General features: G+C 42.5%; 1 protein-coding gene and 1 long non-coding RNA gene across 2 annotated transcripts in view; one reads left to right on the top strand and one right to left on the bottom strand.

The window, feature by feature from the left end:
• Positions 1-210: 210 nt before the first annotated feature.
• LOC125389894 (uncharacterized) lies at positions 211-7339 on the bottom strand. The gene is made up of 2 exons (XR_007228557.3): positions 6986-7339; positions 211-2001 (listed from the first exon to the last, which is right to left on the bottom strand). It is a non-coding gene; the product is annotated as an uncharacterized LOC125389894 (long non-coding RNA).
• A 355-nt stretch (positions 7340-7694) lies between these two features.
• The window catches only part of Cry1 (cryptochrome circadian regulator 1), a 56989-nt gene continuing 42629 nt past the window's right edge, over positions 7695-22054 (top strand). Inside the window, exon 1 of the mRNA XM_048418470.3 lies at positions 7695-8451. Within this exon, the coding sequence (XP_048274427.1) occupies positions 8294-8451 (158 nt within the window). The 5' untranslated portion in view covers positions 7695-8293. The remainder of the gene's footprint in view (positions 8452-22054) is intronic.

Raw genomic sequence — 22054 nt, 5'->3', positions numbered from 1 at the left:
GAGTTCGAGGCCAGCATGGTCTACAAGAGATAGTTCCAGGACAGGCTTCAAAGCTACGGAAAAACCCTGTCTCGAAAAGCCAAAAAGAAGAAGGAGGAAGAGGAAGAGGAAGAAGAAAATTAAATAGTTAAAATAACATGTAAGGTACTCAGCATATAATACGGTGGTACTAAGCCTAACACACAGCATGGATTCAATTAGTCTCAAATATTATTAATAGTATTGGGGATATTTATTCACCCATTTAATAAATGCAGGGTTTAATCTAAATGAAAGAGACACAGGAACCAAGACAAACATGTAACACAGACCAGGCACAGTAGGGCATGTTTATAATCCCAAATCTCTTCCATCCTCACATGACCCTGACTTACAGACGTCTGGAGCTAACCCTAGACAAAAGTATTCAAGATATTATCTTATTTTAGATCAGCACTAAGGAATGAAGGCACAAGAATCAGGAGTTAAGGCTCTCCTTAGTTACACAGTAACTTTGAGGCCAGCCTGGACTACAGGAGACCCTGTTTAAAATAGAAGGTAGTATAAGTTAGTTAGTATAACATTGGTTATAATGAATGCTAGGAGCAGCTGGGGTCACTTTCTATAGCTGAGCTTCATGTCTGTCCTAAAAGTCTCAGGCTGCTTACTGTTCAAAATTGGTTTATTCTAGGTCTTTTCAGTTGCTTCAAGATTTTCTTTTCTTTTTTCTTTCTTTCTTTCTTTTTTTTTTTTTTGAAAAAGGGTCTCATACTGCAGGGCAAGCTGACCTGAAACTCCTTATGTAGCCCAGGCTAGCTTTGAACTTGGGGTGATCCTGCTGTGACAGAGAGGACAGGAGTATTATACCAAAATGCCACTTGAGAATCTCCCCTTCCTCTTACCTTCTCTCCTCCTTTCTTTTCTTCTCTCTCTCTCTCTCTCTCTCTCTCTCTCTCTCTCTCTCTGAGCCTGAGTCATCTCACTTAATATAATAATATCCATATCCATCAATTTTCTGAATTTTCATAATTCCATTTTTTACAGTTAAATAAAACCCTTTTTCTGTTTACAGATTTATCTGGCAATGAACATCTCGGCCTACTCCATTTCCTTGATATTTAAGGACATCACATCTTGAGGAAGGTTGTCTAGGCTGCAGTCTGGTTTAGAGATAATCCTGTATGACCCCCAAGCTATAATCTCTCCAAGCTGGCATTTGCTGAATACCTGTGTCCTCGTCTGTCTGCTCATCACAATCCCTCACGACCTTTTGCGTCCTACCATTTCCTTGTTATAACTCTTTAAGTAGCTGTTTTTCTTTTTCAGCCGATTTTCACTCCCCTCTGAGGAAGCGCAGACATGGAGACCAATCAAGCTGCGGGCTGGGATGTAGCCGAGATGACAGAGTTCTTACCCGGCATGCACGAAACCCTAGGTTTAACCATCACCACCAAGTAACCTGGGCATGGAGGCTCACACCTGCCATCCCAGAGCTCTGAGGGGAAGGCAGGAGGATCGGGAGTTTAAAGCCATTCATGCATTACATAGAGAGTTGAAGGCAGCCTGGAGTATATGAGATCCTCTCTCAGAAAACAAAATAAGGGGCTGCTGAGATGGCTCAGGGATAAAGAGCAGATGCAGAAGACCCTAGGTTCAATGCTCGGAACCCGTACAGCAACCCGCGATCATCTGGAACTCCAGTTCCCGGGGACCCAAAGTCCTCTTCTCAGCTCCTGGGACGCTGGGCATGCATATGTGCCGGCAAGTGAAACACATGAAGTAAACCGCGAGTGTAACAATAAAGATGAAAAGTCTGCCTGTTCTCTGGAGCCCGCGGGGGTCTGGGCCTCCTGGGCCTCCTCTGCCCCGTGGTGTTCCACACAGGCGGTTTGGGTGGGACTACAAAAGTCTCAAATGGCAGTTCTTCCTGGGACTTGGTCTCCTGATTTCCGATGAAAATTGGCCTAAATCCTTTCTATCCTCAGATTACCCAATGTTTATCAAGGTAATCTGGAGCTGATCCTAGATAAAAGAAAAAAAAAAGTATGTAAGATATTACCTCCTTTCTTCAGATAAGGTTTGATCACATTTTATCTTATTTTCCTGTTCTTAGGTTGCTGTCCAGCTTGGAGAGTGTCTATACGATGATGTTGTGGGAGGAATGGGACACAGCGAAGCTTTCCTGACTGGCACTGGAGCCAGGCTTGAGTTCAGAACAAAACTTTGTCCTCTAACATGCTGTTTTGAGATTAGACCGGATCACAGATGCTGATGTTGGCCTTGAATCCAGTGACCTGCACGGGGATCATCGGAGGACCAAAAAAAAAAAAGTCTAGGGAAAGGAAAAAAAAACATTGGCTAATATTTCACAATATCATATTGCTACATTTGTAACTATTTACACTTTGTAAATGTACTGGGTCAGCAAGGAGGATAAGAACCAGGGAGAGGGCTTTTCACAAGTACATCCTTATTAACTGAGCCAACTATGGATTGCATTGGTCTACAGCCAGGAAACCAAAGTGACTGACCATATAAAATGGGTAATATTTTGGTGTGGGAGGTCCTTCTGTCCGTGTGTTGCTTTTATTGGTTAATGAATAAAGAACTGCTTTGAGATTATGGCAGGGAAGAACTGAACTAGGCAGGGAAATCTAGGCTGTATGCTGGGAGAAAGAAGGGCCGAGTCAGAGAGATGCCATGGAGCCGCCACAGGCCGAGGGAGATTGATGTGCTGGAACTTTGCTGGTAGGCCACGACCTTGTGGTGATATACAGATTAATAGAAATGGGTTAAATTAATATGTAAGAGCCAATAAGAAGCTCGAGCTAATGAGCCAAGCAGTGATTTAATTAATATAGTTTCTGTGTGATTATTTTGGGGCTAAGCGGCCAGGAACCAACAAGCGGCACCCTCCTCCAACAATATTTAGTAAGAGAAACTATGAGCTATAATAAGCAATTGACTAAGACATGTAGAACCCCAAAGAACACCCAAACCTGTGCCTGAGTACTAAGGACACATTTAGTGAAGCCAGGGATCTTCCCCAAGGGTAGGATTTACACCTCACTAGAGAAGGTGTGGCTACAGACACTCGTGGAAGCCCACGGAAGTGGATCCATTCCTCCTTGACTAAAGGTCAGAGAGTTTAAACCTATTCTTGTGCCTTCTGGTTATTGACAAATTTGACTTAAGGTGTGGCTATTAGCAAAGATATCTTGACCTAGGGTGGTTACTTGGTGTTTTGGTATTTAGATGGTAAATATTTTGTTCCTTGTATCACGATAAAAAGAAGTTCTTGCTTCCTTCCCCTTTTATGGATTGGGGTATTTAAAGATCACAAAAAAATAAACGTGGACAGATTCAGTATTTACTGGGTTGATTTCCTGGTACTGTCCTAATGTCTCTGTATTTTGTATATCTCTTTATTCTACCTAACATTTCTAACCCACACACCCCTACCCTGGAACGTACAAACCATAATGGCTGGACCCGGATGAATGTCACCCCCATGTGTGGCCACAATAGACACTGGAAAAGGAAATTAGACAGAACTCACTCAGAGGCTGGTAGGCAGAAAGTCATTGCTGGAAGTGATTACAAGAAATGCTTTCCCAAAATGCACTGTGGCTGAGACAGGATAACCAATGTCAGTTTGTCTGCGAGATTCAGTGGAAAACCACCAACCAGGCTGCTACTGAAACCTGATTTTAAAAAAAACCTGGCTCATTTCATGTCCACTCTCCAAGGACTGCTGTCAACCGCAGAGTAGGGGTCATAAAAAAAGAAAACAACAGCATGCAGATCTCAGAAGAGATGGTGTCTCAACTTTCCATCCTGCATTCTACTGGCAATTCGTAACATAATGCCAGAGGCAAAAGAGATGTCCTTATTGGGTTTTGTTCTATCGAGAGGCAATGAAATGTGAATTTGGAACTGAGGTGCAATAATTAATAACTGATGTGTGAAGTAAACTCAGTGTTAAATGTATTAGCAGAGTCTCTCGAAGAGTTTAATGCAGGGCTGGAGAGATAGGTTAGCATTTTACAACACCACACTGAAGACCAAGCTTCTCACACATGTGCCCTCAATGTACAAACCACACCCAAATCATAGCAGTCCTGGAGAAGTTAATGGCAAGAGACTGAGGCAGTCTCTTCCTCTTGGTCCTGTTTTCTTTCTGCTACTGTCATGCTGAACCCAACAAGAATTTGACCAAAATCCTGTTCTCTCTCTCTCTCTCTCTCTCTCTCTCTCTCTCTCTCTCTCTCTCTCTCTGTGTGTGTGTGTGTGTGTGTGTGTGTGTGTGTGTGTGTGATTTTGTTTCATTTGAAACAGGGCCTCACTAAGTAGCCTTGGCTAGTCCTGAACTCAGACTGATCTTTCTGACTCAGCCTCCCAGCTGCATAAAACCACAGTCAGTTCTTGACTAATTGCCTGTACCTAAAATTCACTCCAAGACCTAGAACTGGTTTTCAGTGTGAAGAAGTTAAAAATTACCTTCTCCATGATGCCACAGCATAAGCCCTAATACCCACAAAATTGCTACAGAGAAAAAAATTATCACAAGATTGCTAATATACTGTATATAGAATATACTACTTGCTCGATAAGTCATGGTTGTTATTAAATGACAATCTCCATTGCCCAATCCAAATATAATAAAAGTCATGGTTGATGTGCCATTAAAACGCTTTTGTATTTGAGGAATGCACTGCTGATACACTTTTATAACAGATTAATACTTCAATGCTAAAGTTACACAAACACCCACACACTGTCTGTTAAAAAAATCATCTTTACTGAATGAACAATCCATAAACAGAAGTCAACTCTTCATGGATCAATTTTCTCTTCACTTCCCACCATTTCATTTGGATTCTTGAACACAGCTTTTATGTCTTTAGATAAAATCTGCTTCCTTTCAAATTGTTCAAAGCCAAACACAAAACACTGTATCTTTTAAAGGTACAAAAATAGGTCCTAGGACACAACACTGTGCCAATGAAGAAGGCACAGCTCTGTTATCAGGTCTTCTGCATGGGCGATGAGAGACTTGGAAGATCCCCAGCAGTGACCACAAAAAGTTTATGCCTTTTTGCAGAAATGAACAATATGCTTACTTCTCTATGGTTTTCATGTACGGAGTTTCAAATCTTCTGCAGAAACCAAAAAAAATGAAGCCCAACTACTGTGGCAACAGAAGCAGAGGTAGAGAAGAAATTTAGACATTGGCTCCCTAAAGTACTTAAGTTAGTTTCCTAGTATCATTTGTTAAAGCTGCCATTATAAAGTACTGCACGCTAGGTAGCTTACAGCTATGGGAATTTATTGTGTCACTTTCAGAGGTCAGAGTTCAAAAGCAGGCATTGGGAGGGTCATGTGGTCTCTGTAGTCAGTAAGGAAGGATCTGTTCCAGGGCTTTGCTGGTTCCTGTTCATCCCTTGGTTTGTGGCCAACCATAATTTCAATCTTCGCATGGCATTCTCTCTATATGCATGTCTGTCTCTGTGTTCAAATTTATCCTCTATTTGAGGACACTGATCATGTTGGATTAGAGTACACCTTAAAGATGACCTCATCTTGAATAGGCTGTACTTAAATACCTTGTTTCCAAACATAGTCATTTTCACAGGTTAGGGGATGTTGCAAGAATTTGAAAGAGACACAATTCAACCTGTAACTAGCACTATTTTCTTCTTCCTTTTAACTTTGCCAAATATAATGGTGCCCGGCAACTCTTCATTCATTTGTTCAATTAACAATTAACACAGGCCAAACTCTGTACTCGGTATTGACGGCCGACAAAGACAAGCTGGACTCAGAGACCCTGTCCTTGAGAGTTATACTTTGGAGGGAAGCAAAAACACATTTACTATATTGGTTAAGTATTGTTGTTGAGGTAATGTAGCTACGTATTGTAATAAAATGTTTTGTTAGTCTTAGTAACAGTGTGTCAAGTGATGTATCAGACACAGGCTTGGAGGACTCAGGGAGGCGCTATATCTGTAGTAGAAATAAAGAATGTTTTCACAAATTCAGGAGCATTTTATTTGGATCCAAACTGGTATGATGAGATATATACTTTAGGTAGTTCAAAGATGATTGCAGTGAGCTGTAGATCCCAAAGAGCATTCCTCTATCAAAAGAAAATCCAGCACAATAAAGAGTAAGAAACAAATTGCAAACTCCAGGAGGGCTGGGGTTTTGTTGCTCTACTTAGCTGTTTTCCTATCTTCTTTGCACACTTCTGCTTCATTCAATAAGCAACTGCTACGCTGGCCCTAGTGGTAAAGGCGCCTGTAACACCAGGTACTCCTGGAGCTGAAGCGGGATGTATAAAGACATTCCTGGCCTACAACGTAAGTTAAAGGCCACCCTAAGCAACTTAACAATATCCTCTCGACAGATAGATAGATAGATAGATAGATAGATAGATAGATAGATAGATAGATAGATAGATATAGAGTATAGATATATAAATAGAGTATAGATATATATATGTATATATATATATATACACACACACACATACTCTCCCTCCCTCCCCCCTCTATATATAAATATGAATAATATAAGCACATAGGCGATGCTAGGATTCAGGGATGGGGTCATGGGAATCAAAAGTTATTCTCAGTTCTTCATGGAGAGAAGAAGTCAGGGCAGAGATTCAAAGCAGAAACCTGGGGACAGAGCTGAAACAGAGACCATGGAGGAGAGCTGTTTACTGGTTTGCTTCCCCTGGGTTTGCTCAGCCTGCTTTCTTATACAACCTGCCTAGGACCACCTGCCTAGCGGTGGTACCACCTACACTGGCCGGGTCCTCCCACATCAGTTATTAATCAAGAAAATGCCAACAGGCTTCTGGACAGGCAACCTGATGGAGGCCTTTCCCGGTTGAGGTTGCTCTTCCCAGATTAACTCCAGTTGATAAAAAAACTAATCGATATCCTCTAAATACACCTCGTGTAATAGATCAGAGTGAATAAACTGACGATGTACCTACAGTATTATGAAACGCCGGGAAGTGCTGAATTAGCTGGTACTGGACCGGTCTTCTTCGGAGCTAGTGCAAAAGCACCCGCGCCAAACAGAAGAAAAGGCTAAAGGGGGTGGTGTCCGCTCTTTCCCGAGCAGGGGACTCCGATTCACGCCGGACTGCGGTGGCTCTCCTCCTGTACGACTCATGAACTCTCGGTGTACTGGGGTACACCGCACTGGCCCCAGACCGTCCTCACACTGTTGGGGAAGAACCCTGGGCGCGCTCTTGTGCCCCGGTCCCCTCGATCACACCGCCAGAGCGCCCGCGCGCCCGAGCCTAGCAGAGCGCGCACTCGCGAGCTCCCCGCAGCCCCGTGCTCATCCGGGTCTCGGCGAGCCTCAACCAATGGAAGCCGCTCCCAGCGCCCCCCCCCCCAACCGGGGGAGCTGGGCTCCGCCTCCTGCCCCTCCCCCCGAGGCCTGCAGCCCCCTGCGATCATCCTTGGAGGTGGAGGACACCCGCCGAGGCGGCGAGCCTGGCTCCCCGGCGAGCACTGAGGTCCCGAGCGCCCAGCGGCCTCAACCGGTCCAGAAGCGCCCGGCACCGCCGCTCACGCCGGGGTCCGGGCCGGCGTAGTAAACACACTTCAGAAACGTGAGGTGCCGGTGGTCACGTGGGGCGCGTGCCGGCCAATGAGGAGCCGGGGGCGGGGCGGAGGCCGCTGACGCGGCGAAGTCACCCGGGCAGCCTCGGGACCGGTGACCGGGCCGTGCTAAGCGAAACGTCCCGCGAGCCGGCCTCGGAGCGCCCGCCGACCGCGATACGAGCTACCTGCCCACTCGGGGGGGCGTACGGGGACTGCGTGTCGGTCGGTCGGTGGGAGACCGCTTGGGGCGAGCCACCGTCTCCCCCCGCGGGCCGCCTCGCTTGGGCGAGGTCTCCGTGACGAGCCTCCAGGGGCGACTGCGGCCAGCTCGGGCCGTCGTGGCGGCTCGAGTCCCGCGCGCTCGCTTGCGCTCCGGGGGTCGCAGGCCCTGGAAGGTATGCGTGTCCTCCGGACGCCGGCCGTGGGCGCGGGCTCCTGAAGGACGTCGCCAGTGGACCACAGCGCCTCGGCAGCCTCCATTCATCTGCCAGCTGCGCGCTCGCCGCCTCCGCGCCTGGCCTGGGCGCCGCCTCCTCCCGTCCCCCCTCTGCCGTCCCTTCCCCGCTCCTCGTGTGCGGAGGTTCTCCTGGAAGCGCAGGTGTCGGTTATGAGCCCGGCTTCTCTCCCTTGAAGCTCTCGGTAGAGGAAGTCGGGGTGACCCTCCGCGCCCACATCTCGCCCCCGGCATGGGGGTGAACGCCGTGCACTGGTTCCGAAAGGGACTCCGGCTTCACGACAACCCCGCCCTGAAGGAGTGCATCCAGGGCGCCGATACCATCCGCTGCGTCTACATCCTCGACCCCTGGTTCGCCGGCTCTTCCAACGTGGGCATCAACAGGTGGCGGTGAGTCCAAGAGCGCTGGGGAAACTGATCGCGGTGTACACGAATCGGGGCTTGATGAGTTACTAGCAGATCTGAGATTTGGTTTTTTAGTCCAGGGACCGAATTGCTTACATCGTTTAAGAATCGTAGATGTGGTCATTGCTTAATGGTAGAGACTTAGTATTAAATAGAATTGTGGACCTGGAATGCCATCGGTAAGTTATGTGTCTGTGTTGATGGGAACTCTTTCCATGATTCGTGAACTATAAGTCATCGGGAAATAAAACACTCCCAGACCTCGATTCCTTTGTCCTAGGAAAGGGTTGTAATCTTTACTGTTGACGTGTGTGTCTAGGTAACTCATAATGCGGAGGAAAAAAACCATTCATTTATTATAGCCGGTTCCAGATCCAGCTCTCTTCCCCCTTGAGGTTAGAGGAGGAAAAGCAAGGGAAAAGATTACCTGAGTTCTCTTTGCTCAGCGCGCGCGCGCGCTCGCTCTCTCTCAACTCCTCCTTGTGGTTGACAAGATTAAGCACAGTTTTTTTCTTTCACGGTAAAATATAATCCTTCTAGGGAATCTACACTGGAAGAAACCCCTCAGGACTTTTTAGGAGCTGTTCCTACAAAAACAGGATAGATGATTGTGCGACTGAAGAGTTTGGCAGATGTGTTGATAGTGGCTGTGCGGGGTGTAGCTTTGAATGGGGGGGTGTGTGAACGAAGTCAGTGCTCTTTAGGCTTCTGTCTGTGAAAGGAAAAATATATGTATATATACATAGTCTTTTAGGTGATGAGACGTGCTGCAAAGAGACGAGGTAAACAGGAGTAGAGATGGAGCCACAATCTAAAACACTGTTAGGTAGCTGGGCATAGAGCTCACTGGAAGAGTACTCGCCTAGGATGTGTGAGGTTCAGTCCTCAGAACCATGGGGAAAACTGTCAGTTGGTGTACAAAGAGTGGAGAACGTGACAGCAGGTTTGAAAGAAGTGATGGGATTGTAGCTATCTAAGTTCCAGGAAAGTTTCCCATTCCAGGAAAGGGCCCTGAGGTGACAGTGCACTTGATCTTTGGAAGGAGCAGCCAGTCAGAAGGACTGGAGCAAAAGGAGTGGGGGAAGCAGGATAACGAGGTTGTAGTGGTAATAAGTGTAATGAATAGAGCTGGATACGCAGTTGTGAGGTCTGCGAGTTTGCTCAGAGTGAAGTGAAAGTGATCACAGGATTAGGAGCAGAGAAGTGGTGTAATCTAACTCAAGTTAGTGCACACTGCATCGGGGGATGGAGAGGGACAAGGAGTGAGAAGACCTCTTAAGAGACTGAACTTATGCAGATGCAAGGTGAAAATGGCTCTCACAGAATGTGCTGGCAAGTTGGCTGTGTGGCTGAGCGGAACAGAAGGGGCTATGTTTCCATAGTCAGAAGATGACAGCAACCCAAATGCCCATCAGCTGATTACTGGACTTCGTAATGTGGTGTATCTTTGTACTAGTTACTTGACCATAAAGGAAGGAACTATTGATAAATGCTGTAAAATGTGTGGGTGAACCGTGAAAGCATGCTAGTGAAAGAAGCTAATCATAAAATTTCATATATTATATGGCTGTGCTTGTATGAAGTATCAACAGTGGGCAAATACACAGGGACAGAGAGCAGTTAAGTGATGACCTAGTCCTGGGGAAACTGGGACGTTTAGAGAGTGTAGCTGTGGGCACAGAGGCCATCCAAACGTCCTGGGAAGGTAGGGCTGCACACCTCTCACAGCCACTGAACTCTGCTGCTTCTCTCTTCAAGGCGGAGCCCAAATGTCACTTCTTCTGTTATACCTTCATTATCTGTCTAGGGTGACGCACTCTTATGGACTCTATACTGTGTGTGGTGTTGCCTCTTAAACATTCTTAGGATGTACTGCTTTCGTTAATGAGTATTTGGTATCATTGTCTGGTTTGGGTTACTATAACAGAAGACGTTACAGTGGGTAATTTACAAATAAAAGACATGCATTTCTCAGTACTAGAGTTTGAGATGATCAAGATGAGAGCACCAGCAGAGCTGATACCTAGCAGGAGCGTTTTACTTTACAGATGGCTTGTTCTGTATGTTCTTACGTTGTGAAGGAAATGAAAAGGTTCTCGCAGGCCTGCTGATGGGATTAGCCACACCAGTGGGGGTAGAGCTCTCCTAGATTGCCCCATAATACCACCACATTGAAGATTAGGTTTCGTCATAAGAATTTGTGGGGATGGAAATGCAACATTCAGACCATAGCAGGTGTAATATGTGTTCATTTCTCTCTTCCGTTTAACAGATTGTACCTTCCTGAAGATAAGCTATAGTTTCATTTCATCAAAAATCAATTCCCTCTTCTTCCTATTCTAAGTTTTAAGAATTTAAGAATAAGTTGTAAGTCAGTGCTATACAAATGGCTCCTAAACATAATAAAAATTTAAAGAAACCACATGAAGATTTATTAAATAGAATACAGAAACACTTTTTGAAATATACTTTAGACCCATCTCAGGAATGCAAGGATAATTCAGTACTGGAAATACATTCATATAAATTATTGGTAATTAGTTAATATAAATAAGTCAAAAAAAATATTTCCAGAGATGTTGAAAACACTTAATAAAGTCCAACATTCATTCTTATTGGTTATAAGCCAAAAACAAAAGGATACTTGGTGATATGGAAAAGCAACTCAAAGTCTCGTGCTTGATGGGTAATACTAAGAACCTGTCAAGTCTGGAGCAGGATGAAAGCTGTGTCAACATGATATGTCACCGGCACTCTGCAGTGTAAGGACCATAGACATGGGGCGGGGGGGGGGGGGGGGGTTACTGCAGTCTTTAGATGAGTTGACAATGTATGTTGAAATATCCAAGGTCATGTGGTAACAAATCAGAGGTGTTGCTGGATACATTATGTCTTAATCTAAGATACAGAAGATTACAGTAAAATGTAGTTGAACAGTATCCATTTCATAAGGTCTCCTTTTCCTTGTTTGTAAATGGAGGCTGTGCTTTGTTTCCCAACCTCCCAGACTCAAATAATCACACAGGAATTATATTAATTACAACTCTGCTTGGCCTATGACTCAGGCATATTCCTAGCTAGCTCTTACATCTTAAATTCCCATCTGGCTATATTCAGCCCTGCTATAGGCCAAAGGAACTTCTTTATTAACCAATGTCAGTAAAACATATTCACAGCATACAGAGGGAAATCCCACATCACTTGTTCTCCTTTAAGTTCAGTGATCATTTTTGAAGACAGGGTGTGAAGGTTGTCAGAGCCAGAGGCAGTAGTTATCTGAAGCAAGGCAGTATTTGCTGGACACAGCAATGTCTTACCCTAGAGCTAAGATGAATGCAGATGCAGACAATACCGTGTATATTCTTCTTGAGGCTGCTATTTAATAGTGTGGGGTGAGGGAGGATGCAGCAGTCGGATTTCATCAGCTGTGAGTATTTTTCCCAGCAAGATAAGTTTCAAGGTCTTCCAAGCCCTGTCACATGCTTCTGCCCTTCTTCCTCTCCCTTTCCTCTATTTGTCCTGCACCTCTGGGATTCCCTCGGTTCTTCTCTGCTGTCTTGTCGCCAGAATCTTGTCATTTCCTCATGGTCATGGAACTATCTTGAGAAAGCTAATTTCTTTAAAATGTAAACTCAGAGTAGGAGACTAGTTAAAATATGGTTGAAGTGGAGAACCTCTTTATAGCATGTATCCTTATAGTGATATTTATGTTTTAATAAATAAAGCTTGCCTGAAAATCAGAGGGTAAAACTAAACCACTAGAGGCCAGGCATACACCTTTAATCTAAGGATTTGAGAGACAGAAGCAGATGGATCTCCGTGAGTTCAGTACCATCCTGGGCTACACAAGATCAATGCAAAAACAGATCCAGGTGGTGGTGGCTCACACTTTTAATCCCAGTACCAGGGAGTCACATGACTTTTATCCCAGCACTAAAAGGCAATATAAGACAGGAGGAGAGGTTCAGGACTCAGTCTGTAGTCAGTCGCTCATCCTTGGTTGAGGTAAGACTTCTCTGGTGGCTTGACTGTTTTGCTTTTGTGATCTTCACCTTGAACCCTAATCTGTCTCTGGGTTTTTATTATACATGCTACATATCCCTGAAAACAATAAAAGATTAGTAAGTTCAACTATATGTTATATAAATATTGTACATGCCAATATCAACATGCTAAAGAAAACATATAAGACATGCTAAGTGATACAAGTATATATGGTTAAAGTTTGAGTTTCTTAACACAGAGACCTCTGTACATCATTGGATTAGGAATCATGCTACCTTACACCTTACTCAATCTAGAGTATAGTATAGGCCAAGTTGGCAACTGCTTGGTTTGAATTTAGGACATTAAATGTCCAACATATGGACATGTAATCCTAAATGTTACAGTGCTGAGAGATGGCCCTTTACACGGTGATGAAATCATAAGGGCTATGATATGAACATGACTTCCTTTCTTTTGTTTTCCTTCCACTTTCTCCAGTGGGACAATAAAGCAAGAAGGCACTTACCAGATGTTGGTCCCTGGGTCTCAGACTTTCTGGACTATAAGCTGAGGCTGTTTGTTTGTTTCCTTGCTGCCCAGACCCAAAATTGTTGTCAGGGTTTTTGTCCTGCCCAGTTTCCACAGTCGTCGTGTCCCAAAGAAATCACACAGAGGTCTACATTAGTTATAAACTGATCGGCCCATTAGCTCAGACTTCTTATTAACTCTTATAACTTACTATTCTTGCCTATGTTAGCCATGTGGCTCAGTACCTTATTTCTGTGGCTGCCACAGACTGCAGAGGAATGGGCTTCCTTCTTCCCAGAATTCTCCTGTTCTCATTGACCCACCTCTATTTCCCGTCTGGTTGTCCCACCTTTACTTCCTGCCTGGCTACTGGCCAAATAGCATTTATTTAAAATATAATTGACAGAATACAGACCATTCATTGTCCCACACCACAAAATAATCACACAGAAACTATTAATTGTAACACTGCTTGGTCAGTGACTTTAGCTTATTCCTAGCTAGCTCTTACCTCTTAAATCAACCCATTTTTATTATTCTGTGTATCGCCACAAGGTTGTGGCTTCTTGGGTAAAGCTCTGGCATCGATCTCCTTCAGCAGCTACATAGCTTCTCTCTGACTCCACCTTCTTTTCTCCTCTATCTCTGCTTGGAATTCTCACCTAGCTCTATTCTGTGCTGCAATAGGCCCAAAGCAGCTTCTTTATTAACCAGTGGTAATAAAACATATTCACAGCATACAGAGGGGAATCCCATATCACTGAACTGTGAGCAAAATGTCTATAAATTATGGATTTCCCAGTCTTTGGTGATCCTGTTATAATTGCACAAAATGTTCAAAAACGATAACTTTTTCCTAAAGGTTTACATAGTGAATATTTTAGTCTTTGTAAACCGTAAGTAGAGTTTTATGTTTTACCCTTGAAAAATACAAAAATGGTTTTTATCTTACAAGCCATACAGAAGCAAGCAGTGGGTTGTATGTGTTCCTTTTATGGACTGTGACTTACAGATCCTTCTATGACTTGTTCCTTATTTCTTTTAGTGAGTACTTTTGGCTTTGAATGGTGTTCGTTTTTATTTATCTGATTAATCTTGGCTTTTCCTTTTTCTTTGAATACTGGTTCCTCTTCCTGATACTTCTCTTTGGAGGGACAGACAAGAAATCTGCAGACAGCATTAGAGATTGAAAACAGAGCCTCACACAGGCTACACATGTGCTGTATGGCTGAGCTACATGTCCAGCCCACTCAGTAATTTTCTGAGATAGGAGCTCACTAAGTTGCTGAGGTTTGCCTTGAACTTTGAATCCTTCTGCATCAGTCTTGCAAGGAGCTGCAATTTCAGGCCTATGCTACCTGGTCTAGCTTATATGACTCTTCTATAGCATCCTGCTTTGAGTTGTTAATCTTTGATAACAAAACATGATCTCCTCACATTTATTGTTATCACTGACTTTAGAATTTTATTCTTGCCTTTTCCTCTATATTTTTCTTTTTCTATTTTTTAAAGATTTGTTTATTAATTATGTATACAGCATTCTACTTGCATGTGTCCTTGCAGGCCAGAAGAGGGCACTAGATCTCATTACAGATGGTTGTAAGCCATCATGTGGTTGCTGGGAATTGAACTCAGAACCTCTGGAAGAACAGTCAGTGCTCTTAACCTCCGAGCCATCTCTCCAGTCCCTCTTTTTCTATTTTTAAGTGAATTTTTATCCTTACTGGCCTTTTTATTTATATAAATTGACAATTTTATATATTTTTATTTTTTTAGTAGTGGTTACTTTAAATTTCTAACAGCATATTTGCATTTAATTTTATCATCTTATCAATTAAGAATTAAGCAGTGTCTGTAATCTTACCCTCTATAAGATAAACCTATTAACACATTTTCTTTTCCATCTTTTGTCTCTAAGTTTTAGTTCTATATTTTACTTTATTTCTAGAATATTTTCACCAGTTAAATTAAACATTTGTGGCCATATTAGTCATAATTGTTTTAACTCTTTGATGATGACCACCATTTATGTACCACTTGTTGATATTTTTGAGCCCCAGACATTCCCATTGATTATTTATTTTCCTTTTCTCTGGATTTCTTTTTGTTCTTTGCACATTGGGGCAGAGTGCTCATTTGTTTTGACATAGGCTCTCACCACTACGTAGCCTAAGTGACATTGTGGCAATCCTCCTGCCCTAGACATCTGAGAGCCATATTATAGGTATACACTACCCACCATTCTGGCTGTTCTTTGGATTTCTAAATAGTCTTAAGATTTAGATGATTTCAGGGCTTTTAAAACAACAGCTTTTTATAAAAATGGTATATCTTTTTAACAGAAGCCAAGCAAATCAAAACAGTACAAAGAGACTTAAAAACTTGATTTATCAACTAGAATTGCATCTTCAATACTGTGCAAATATTTTATATGTCTCTTCATGCACATTTAAAGGTAGAGGTTTGTGTAGAAAGTAAAGTTTGAATAGGGAAATAAATATGGGCTCATATTATATATGCCATTAAAAAGGAATTTAATGCCAAGCATGGTGGCCTATACCTGCAGTCCCAGCACCTGGGAATTGGAGGCAGGAAGATGAGGATTTCAAGGTTGTGCTCACTACATAGGGAGTTTGAGGCCAGCCTGAGCCAGGTGAGACTTTACCTCAAAAAGCAGGCTGCAGAAATGTCTCAGATGTTCAGAAGGATCTGAGTTTGGGTCTCCAGCCTCCATGCCACTCATGTGTGAAAACAGGCAGATACCTGAGATTGGCTCCGGGTCCAGTGAGGGAGCCTATGTTAAAAGTGAAAGTGCTGGATGTGGTGGCACAGACTAATCTCAGCTCACAAAGGGAGGAAGAGCTTTGTGCATTCATTGAGGCCAGCCAAGGATACATAAAAGAGAGACCCAGTCTATTAGATACATGAGGAAATCTGGAAGACATTTGAGCATGTGCCTGCACACACACAAGCATGAACACACCTGTAACACACACATAAACAAGGGAGACAGAAAGAGATCTAATTGTATTGAACATGAGGAAGTAAGATACAGGAATTGCTCAACTTGGAATAAATGAATACAAGTATCAGAATTATTATTTTATTGAACTGTAAAATTGGTGTTTGACGGGCAATCACATCATCACCTCAGTTGCTTAGCAGGGCAAGCTTAGTTAGTAGTAGAGCCCTTGCCTTGTTTAATGCTCAGAACCACCCCCACAGTAGACAGACAGACAAACAGACACACACACACACACACGAATACACACTTGGAGTTTTACTCCTGAAAATAATAGCCAGGCATGATGGCACACTCCTTTAATCCCTGCACTCAGGAGGCAGAGGCAGGTGGATCTCTGAATTTGAACCCAGTCTGATCTACAGAGTAAGTTCTAGGACAACACAGAGAAACCTTGTCTCCAAAACTCAAAATAATAACTAACTAACTAAATGAATGGATGAATAAATAATATGCTTGTTCCCTTATCTACAGGGATACCTTCCAAGATGCTTCCGGGTGCCCCCAAAACACCACTGAATATATAAACACACACACACACACACACACACACACACACACACACACATATATCTTAAGAGGTTGTTAACAATAATAAAATTGAGTAATTTTAGCAATATAGTTCAATAAAAACTAACTAAAAACCCATGTATTGCTTATTTCTGGGATTTCTGTTTAGTGTTTTTGAGGCCTCACTTGACTCTAGGCAGTGGCTACTACAGTGAGTGAAGGCACTGATAGGAAGAAGCCTCTGTGGCCACTATTCTCTTAAAAGTGGATTCCACATGAAAGTGAGTAAAACTGTTTAGAGAGATAGAGTGGACAGCAAGAGAGAGAGGAGGGTGAAGGAAGAGAGATTGGTTGGTTGATTTCTATAAATTTATAGTAAAAGTGAGCCTGGGATATCTCTGAATTAAGACAGGTTTATTTACCCAGAGAGTCACAGACGGTGTCAGTTAACCACTCTCTGATGTTCCTTCATAGAGGAGTAAGACTACATATAGACCCAGCATCTGAGAACCTGAGATAGGAATACTGAGATTTTGAGGCTGTCCTGGGCTACAAAGAGAAATCTAACTTCAAGAAAGAAAGAAAAAAGAAAAATAATGTGTTATGGGACAGTGGTCATTTATCCCGTCTCTTGTATTATTTTTAATAAAATGCTGATTGGCCAGTAGCCAGGCAGGAAGTAAAGGTGGGGCAGTGAGAACAGGAGAGTTCTGGAAAGAGGGAAGCTCAGTGTGCATTCATGACCCAGCCATAGAGGAAATAAGATAGCAAGATGTGACTGCCTTGCCAAAAAAGGTACCAAGCCACATGGCTAACATAGACAAGAATTATGGGCTGATGTAAGTTCTAAGAGTTAATAAGAAGCCTGAGCTAATAGGCCAACCAGTTTATAATTAATGTAGACCTCTGTGTGATTCTTTGGGACTTAACGACTGTAGGATTGGGCGGGCAGAAACTTCTGTCAACAATAATGGAAGCTCATGTATTCTTGGTTTTTCTGTTATGATTATAAAATGACGAGGAGCTTTAAAAACTGCATCTGTCATAAAAAATAGTTTTCACCTCAAAGGGAAGAAAAGAGTTTATTCTGCAGCCAAGTATGAGTAATATGGCCTTGGAGCACAGATTCAAGTTGCCCCAATACCATGTTTCACTGCAAAAGTAATTACATGAGATTTTATTAGTTACAGAACAAATAAAGTCATAAATCAAGGAATTTAACAAGCACAGGAAAATTTACAATTGTTAGAGGTTTCAGAGTCTAACTGGGGACATGCTTGGCTTTTGGGTTGGTAGGAGCTGGTGGTCTGTTAACACATTTTAAAAGTTTTGGTGGTTACTTGCAAGCAACACTGACTTTCAAAGGGACTGAAAATTGCCCAAGGTAATTTGTTTATGGCCTACAACATGGTTATTCTCTGTATAACACAGTTCAGCCACTTAGCCTTGTAGAAACTTTAACAGACATGGCTATTTTTCACCTCTGGGGACTTCAATTTACACATCTTTGCCATCCTGAGAAAACCACAGTGGGGTCCTGTAGAGCTCTGTCCTCACCTTTGTGCCTTGAGAGGCAGGCATTTTAGCACAGATTCCAAAGCTTGTTACCTTTTGCATCTCACTAATTTCATTTTGTTCGCATTCGCTGCTTGAGGCCAAATTACACCTTTTCCATAAAGCTTCAAGAAATCAATCTCAGTGGTGCGGTGGTACACATATATCTGTAGTCCCAGCACTCAGGCTGAGGCAGGAAGGTTCAAGCAATTTCCAGGATATTCTGGGTAACATAGCAAGACCTAGTCTCAATAAACAAAGCAAGAAAGCAGTCTCATGCTAAATTAAGTAGGATGAGGATTGTTTTACCAAGAAATGGGATGGGGGTGTAGCTTTTTAAAAGGCACACAGCATCCGCTATAGAATATACACATCAATGTCTAGTTGAAAACAGCTAGAGAGTATCCATTACAGATGAATGCAGTTTTAAGAACATGTCCCAGGGTAGCTGTTAGTTACAGAATGCCTACCCAGGTATGAGGCTCTGGGTTTGATAATCAACACTACAAGAATAGTAATGAAATGAAATTTTTTGAATTGTCATCTTATGGAGCTGGAGAGATGACTCAGTGGTTAAGAATGCTTGTAGATCTTGCAGATCTGGGTTTGGTTCCCCGCAGTCACATGCCAGATCACAGAGTTACAGATCATTTGTAACTCTAGTTTTAGGGGATCTGATGCCCTTGTGACCTCCACGGGCACTGCTCACACCTGCTACACATAAGTGCAGGCGAACCATTTCTGTACATACAAATAAATAGTTAAACCCCAAACCTTTTGTGACGTTCTAATCTCTTTGCTAACATGATCATAAGGGTTAATTAGAAGTTGTTCCTTGCTCCCCCAACTCTTTCCTTTTGTTTTCAACCTCTCTATAATTCCTTCTGCAAAAGAGAAACTCCTCCTGAGTTTTTATCTAAGTGGCTGCAGGAGGTCAAAGTCCATGTCTGGATCTGCCTGACTGTGTCACCGCGTCACAAGCCTGCATTCTAAGACTACCAGCTCCACCTCACTCAGCACTGAGGAGCCAGGTTAGAATGACCTTCCCACATCCCATTGAAGTGGAGTGATTACCAGTGTGGACTATAGCAGCATAGAGAGGAGCCATATGTACTGTGGATGTCAAAATATAAACTATAGCTACACATGCGTGCACACACACAGGCGCGCATGCATGATGTGAAGGTGTAGAATAATGTCCAGAACAGTTACTAAGTTGGTTATTCAGGGAGTAAGATGATGAATTAAGAGCTGCGTTGTTGGAGAAGTCTATGTGCTACCGATAGTGGAAGGAACTAGGCTGCCTGCATGACCTGAAACCAAATGCAGGTCTCTTACATTTGCCTGCGTCAGGTCCTAAATCTATATAATTTGATGGCTTTGATAAACTGATAATGTCCAGGTAGCAACAATCCCAATTATAATAAACAACATATCTTTTTACCACAGAAAATTCACTCATAGCCTTCTTCTAATCTTTTGAATGTTTAAAACAAACAAACCAACACTTTGTTTCAGTTTGTACTCCTTCAGTCTCAGACCTCCATCTGTCAAATAGTTCCTTAGGGTGAGGCTTTTCCTCGACCCTTCCCCTACCCTGATTAAAAACTGTGCCCCTAGGTGCTGAGAAGATGGGCCAGTGGGTCAAAGGGCTTGTCAAAGACCTAGGTTCAGATCTTCCACACCCATGTTAACAGCCAGGCACATGTACCTGTACACCTATGGCTGCGGAGTAAAGAGACGAGGCAAGACAAACTGATCTCTGGATCTTGCTGGCTGGCCAGCCTGGACATGACTTTAGTTAGCTCTAGGGTCAAAGAGAGATTCTGTCTCAAACAAGGTGGAAGGCAGTAGAACAAGACACCCAGTGTTGATCTCTGACTTGTATACACACATGTATGTATATATGTTTGTATGTATACACACATAATAAATAAATAGCATTATTAGCAATTTTACACTTCAAGTTCATTTTTAAAATTCCTAACACATTAAAGTTACTGTTAATTTTACTTGGTTATGAGCTGATTCTCTCATCTGCAAGCTTTGGGCCTATAAGAAAGCTCACGGTATAGAAAGAGGTATTGTGTTACTTCTCCACTCTCAACCGCAGTTTTCTTGTTTTCTCACTCGTAATTGGATAGACAGACTTTATCTTTTTAAGCTGTGTGTTATACTGCTTTCTGATTTGCCAGTTTATCCATCTTAGTGTGTTGTATATTGCTATTATATAATACTCGGCACTGTAGTTTATAAAGGTATGGTGCTGTTCTCACCGGGCACCCATCTTCCCTGCTTAGTGTCCTAAGCTGGGTGAAGAGCAGAAAGGGAAATGACTGCATGCAGAAGAGACCAGGTGTCAGGTGGCCTTGCTTTACGATCGCCTGCTCTTATGAAAACCAACTTGATCTTGCAAGAGCTAAATTAATCCCTGTGAAAGGTGCAGGACCCATGACTTAGCTTCTAGCAGGGCCTTCCTCCTAAAGATCTGCTACCACTTAATGCCAGCATATTAGATGACACGCTTCCAGGTATAAACCCAGAACATACACAGATCTTACCAAACACAGAACATCCTTTTCATGTCTGCCTATGTACACAGGCCTGCAGGCATCGCAGGAATTGTTCCACTGGGCAGTTTCTGAGCTTTTTTATTCTGCTTTTATGATTGTCTCATCAGTTCATGTTCTTCAGTCTTGTTTATAAAAGTATTACATATTGTTCAGTATTTTATAGTGCGTTGGGTGTTTTGTAACTATTTCTTGCTATATTGTGAGTACTTGGAAGGTGATTTTCTTTCCTTTTTATCTTTTTTTGCACACCTTATAATCATCTGTGATCTTTTTTCATGGAAAGGATCTTTTTGTTTGCCTGAAACATAGAATTTAGAATTTCCTTCAATGACATCTTTTGAAGAAAAATGCTTTTTATTAAAATGTGTCATATTGTATTTGTTTTAATTATTGAAGGCTATTTTGATGAATATAGAGCTTTATGTTGATAGGTTTGTTTTCAGCTTATTAAAAATATTGTGTCCTCTCTTAAATTCCATTGTTACTATCAAGAATGATTACTACTTAATAGGTAAGCTGTCATCTGCATCCAACCCATAGTCACATTGAAAATTTTCCTACAGTGTTTGAAAAAATTTGGAAATATACAGAGGTACAGAAGGTGTTTAAACTGGAGAAAGTTTAAACTTCTTAAAGGTAGTAGAGTTACTGACTCCACTCCAGGGCATATTAAGTTTTCTCTCTCTCTCTCTCTTTTTAAATTAAGTAATGTATATATTTATTTTTTCTTTATTTTATTTTATTTTTATTTTTTAAAAAAGAAAACAAACTATCTTTTTTCATTATACATGCTAATCCAAGTTCCCACTTCCTCTCCTCCTCCCATTCTCTCCACTTATACACACACCATCCCCACCCTCCTTCCCCTTCCCCTGCATTCCCCATCCACTCCTCAGAGAAGGTAAAGCACATTGCTTTGGGGAAGGTCCAAGGCCCTCCTTACTATGTCTAGGCTGAGCAAGGTTTCCATCTAAAGAGTTGGTGTAACATGACGGCCGGCTTGTTGGGGTATCTGTTCCGCCCGGTACTCCACAACCGGCAAGTCCCAACGAAAATCACACACAAGACTCCATAAGATTATAAACTGATTGGCCCATTAGCTCAGGCTTCTTGTTAACTCTTATAGCTTATATTAACCCATTATACTTATCTATGTTAGCCATATGGCTTGGTACCTTTTTCAGCTGTCAGCTTACATGTTGCTTCTTCAGTGATCTGGACAGGAATGGCAGAGGGAGCTTCTCCTCCCTAGCCTTCTCCTATTCTCATTACCCCGCCTCTATTTCCTGTCTGGTTGATCCGCCTATACTTCCTGCCTGGCCAATCAGCGTTTTATTAAAATACATGATTGACAGAATACAGACAATTATCCCATACCATTTCCCTCTTTTTTTTTTTAAACAAAGGAAAATAC

This window comes from Myodes glareolus, chromosome 26 (genome assembly GCF_982192425.1).
Source record: "Myodes glareolus chromosome 26, mMyoGla1.1, whole genome shotgun sequence".
In the NCBI taxonomy this organism is placed as follows: domain Eukaryota; kingdom Metazoa; phylum Chordata; class Mammalia; order Rodentia; family Cricetidae; genus Myodes; species Myodes glareolus.
Note: the sequence above shows the minus strand (reverse complement) of the source record. Positions and strands in the feature narration are given on the sequence as shown.